This window comes from Otolemur garnettii, unplaced genomic scaffold (assembly GCF_000181295.1).
Source record: "Otolemur garnettii isolate 467f Iridium unplaced genomic scaffold, OtoGar3 scaffold00076, whole genome shotgun sequence".
In the NCBI taxonomy this organism is placed as follows: domain Eukaryota; kingdom Metazoa; phylum Chordata; class Mammalia; order Primates; family Galagidae; genus Otolemur; species Otolemur garnettii.
In genome coordinates, this window is record NW_003852471.1 from 4029847 (window position 1) to 4033928 (window position 4082).

At 42.2% G+C, this 4082-nt stretch overlaps 1 protein-coding gene across 5 annotated transcripts in view; it reads left to right on the forward strand.

Moving 5' to 3' along the window:
• Positions 1-4082, forward strand: part of KCNAB1 (potassium voltage-gated channel subfamily A member regulatory beta subunit 1) — a 385822-nt gene that overhangs the window by 371016 nt on the left and 10724 nt on the right. For all 5 annotated transcript variants that reach the window (XM_003794131.3, XM_003794133.3, XM_003794130.3 and 2 more), the window contains one exon: positions 486-606. In XM_003794131.3, coding sequence (XP_003794179.1) covers positions 486-606 — 121 coding nt within the window. The remainder of the gene's footprint in view (positions 1-485; positions 607-4082) is intronic.

Below are 4082 nucleotides of genomic sequence, written 5' to 3' on the forward strand. Positions count from 1 at the left end.
AAAAATAGCCAGGCATTGTGGTGGGTGCCTGTGGTCCCAGCTACTTGGGAAGCGGAGGCAGGAGACTCGCTTGAGCCCAGGAGTTGGAGGTTGCTGTGAGATTTGATGCCACAGCACTCCACCCAGGGGGACAGCTTGAGGCTCTGTCTCAATAAAAAAAGAAACATCATTTCCTCTGCTTGGAAGATCACAGTATTACTGCTTACATGCTATCATCCAGGATTTAAGAACTTTTTATGTATGTTGACCAATTTGAATGGTAAATATTAGGCAAAATCAATGTGTTTTGGATCAATAAACAAGGAGTGAGCCTGTGGGGAACATCTCTTTGCACAAGGACACAGGCACTTGTCACTGTGACACATAGGTCAAAGTCAAGGAGATTCTGGACTTCATCATGAGGTTCTTAGACTTTACTGAATTAACAATCCTTGACATCAAGCCTTTGCCAGACACTAACATTTAAATGTTATTCCTACCCCTAGTGCTACCAGTGGTTGAAGGAAAGAATTGTAAGCGAAGAAGGGAGAAAACAGCAAAACAAGCTAAAAGACCTTTCCCCGATTGCGGAGCGTCTGGGATGCACGCTACCTCAGCTGGCCGTTGGTAAGGAAATTACTAAGGACGGGGAACCTTCTGCTGAGAGCACAGAAAATAGAGTCTTCCATTGCTGATCCACACCCCTACCATGCCAAAGTGTCTATGGCAAGAGCATAAATTCCTGGTAAATCCTATACAAAGAGAATTATTTAGGGTTCTCCAGGATTTTCCCCTTCTTAATTCCTTCCTCACAGTTTAAAGGAGAACAGGTCAGTGATCACGCACACACCCTCCCACGTGTCGGGGTGAGCTGGGCAGTGACATACATTTCTTCTGGCTCAAGTTTCTACCTCTGCTGAAGCTAAGCCAGGGCTGGAGAAAGGCTGAGACAGAGGCCCAAGGCTTCTGCCAACAGAGAGCCAATCCTAGGGGAGGAGCTTCGCCCTGAAGCTTCCTGAGGGCCATACCAAGTGCTCTTCTGACCCTGGGGAGTCCAAAGCTCATGGTCACTGGTAGGTAACAAATGAAAACCAGGAGCACTGCACATTCACAAGAAAGACGTACGAACCATATACAGTCCTGGGCTGCATCACCACCTTTCAGTCAAGGATGGACCACACACACGTTACAGCGCCACAAAATTTGCATGGAGTTGAAAAATTCCTGATCCTTAGTGACACTGTAGTCAAACTGGCACAACACATGACTCAAGTTTGTGGTGACGCTGGTGTAAAAAACCAGATGTGCTACCGTCATACAAAGGCCTATCACATACGATTACAGACGGATCATAATACTTGACAATGATAATAAACAGCTGTGTTATTGGTTTGTGTATTTACTATACTATAATCATTAATTTACAACGTACTCCTTCTACTTATTTTTTTAAAAAGTTACTGTAAAACAGTGTCAGGCAGGTCCTTCAGGAGTGTTCCAGAAGGCAATATCACAAGAGGTGACAGCTCCATGCGTATTACTGCCCCTGAAGACGTACCCGGGGGACAAGATGTGGAATTGTAAGACAGTGGTAGTTATGATCCTCACCCTGGGAAGGACTAGCTAATGTGTGTCTTAGCTTTTAACAAAAAAGTTTTAAAAGTGGGGCGGGGTGGGGGGCGCCTGTAGCTCAGAGGAGTAGGGCACTAGCCCCATATACCGGAGGTGGCAGGTTCAAACCCAGCCCTGGCCAAAAACTGCAAAAAAAAAAAAAAATTTTAAATATTAAAATGTTTATAGAATAAGGATATAAAGAAAATATTTTTGCATAGTAGTGCATTACACTGGTTGCTTTAAGCTAAGTATTATTATAAGAGCCAAGATGTTTTTTAAAAATTCAAATATTTATAAAGTAGAAAAGTTACAATAAGCCAAGGTTAATTTATTTATTTAATTTTTTTTTTTAGAGACAGAGTCTCACTTTGTCACCCTCAGTAGAGTGCTATGTCATCACTGCTCACAGCAACCTCCAGCTCTTGGGCTTAGGTGATTCTCTTGCCTTGGCCTCCCCAGTAGCTAGGACTACAGGAGCCCACCACAATGCCTAGCTATTTTGTTGTTGTTGTTGTTGTTGCAGTTGTAGCTGAAGCCAGGTTTGAACCTGCCACCCTCGGTATATGGAGCCAGTGCCCTACTCACTGAGCTGCAGGCGCTGCCCAGCCAAGGTTAATTTATTATAGAATTTTTTTTAATAAAAGGAGTTTAGCCTAAGTGTAGAGTGTGCAAAAATCCACAGAAGTGCAGTTATGCCCTAGGCCTTCACATCCACTCCCCACTCACCCAGAGAAACTTCCAGTCCAGCTAGCTCTATTCATGGGAAGTACCCTACACAGGTGTAGCATTTTTTCTTTTATACCATATTTTTACTGTACCTCTTTATGTTTAGATATACAAATACCACGTGTTATAGCTGCCTGCAGTATTTAGTACAGTGACACCGTCCAGAATGGTGTTCCAGGAGCGCTAAGCTGTGCCATGTAAGCGATACCATCTAGGTTCATGTCAGTGCACTCTGCGATGTCCACACAGTGATGACATCATCGACTCAGAATGTGTCCCTGTCTTAAAGCCACACTTGACTGAATTTGACTTTAAATTTTCTAGTGGGCACATTAAAAAATTTTAGAAACAGGTGAAATTAATTTTAATAATGGATTTTATTTAACCCAATAGAACCAATATCTCATTTTACCATGTACTAAATATGAAAAGTTGAGATATTTTCTCCTCTTTTTCTTCCTACTAAGTCTTTCAAAATCTAAGGTATATTTTACATGTACAGCACATCTCAATTCAGGCTAGACATACCTTGTGTGCCCAACAGCCCCATGTGGCGAGAGGCTATCCATAGGACACAAATGTAGGTAGGATCCAGCCCCTCAATGGGATAGTCCCAGGCCCTGTGATAAGCCCTCCACGCTCAGGGGCTCGTCTCCTTGACCAGAACAATCCTATCAAGTCTGGGCTGAACCCAGCCCCATCTTACAGATGTTAATGGGGAATTTGTTATTATGATCTCCGCTTACAAATGAAGAAAGTGAAGATAGAGGAATTCCTACCATAGCCATGAGAGAGGAATTAAATGGGTGCTGATTCTAGAAAAAGGGCCTTAGGATTAAGAAACAACAGGAATTGGGACATATCAGATACAGTAAACCTGTGATATGAAAAGCTCAAGATAAGATCTATGTAAATGACACAACTTAATAGAATATTTGTTGGTAGCTTGACCCTTCTAAGGTCAGAAGGAAGGGAAATGTTAGTGGCAGTTAATAGTCATGGAAAGATGGGACATGAGAGGTAGCTGGGGGAGGGATGCCGTATACCTGTAGGTGTGACTGCTACTTTAATCCTTTCTTCAAAAAACAAATTCAAAGAATGTAAGTAATTTGACCAGTTAGCATCCTCCCAGCTTTAACAAACACAGAAAAACACAGCTGTGCAGCCACAGGCAAGTTACTTAATCGGTAACAATTTTCTTATCTGTAAAATGGGTCTAATAATACATATCTTACAAACCTGAGTAAAGGGAAATTGCATATGTAAAGCAAAGAGGAAGAGCTCAGTAAGTGATAATGACAATGATGTTTTTGCAAAAAATTAGGCATGCCAGCTAATTCTTTCTGAAATTCTGTCCCTTCTTACACAGAGCATGTGGTCAGAGTAACATGCACAGAGAAAAACGTGTTCTGCAGTCCCATGAATGTACTGAATTTAGCTCTGAAAAAGGTAGAATAACCTTGTCTTTCTGGAGGGAAAATATTGACAAGATACAGACTTTTACTGGGTATCAGAGATACATGCAATGCCCTCTCTACAAAGTTAGAGTAATTAAAACACGCTGCTTTCTCCCTCCTCTTTCTTCCATGCCCTCACATGCTTTTCTTTCTTCATAAACAAGTAGTTTCGTTTTTAACCACGCAACTCTCAGAATCAAAAAGGAAACGATTTCCAGGCATATCACCTGTGATCTGCGTCAGGGAGGGTGTCAGGGAGGGTGTCAGGGAGGAGCAATCCTGTGGCAGGAAAAGAACTACTTAAAC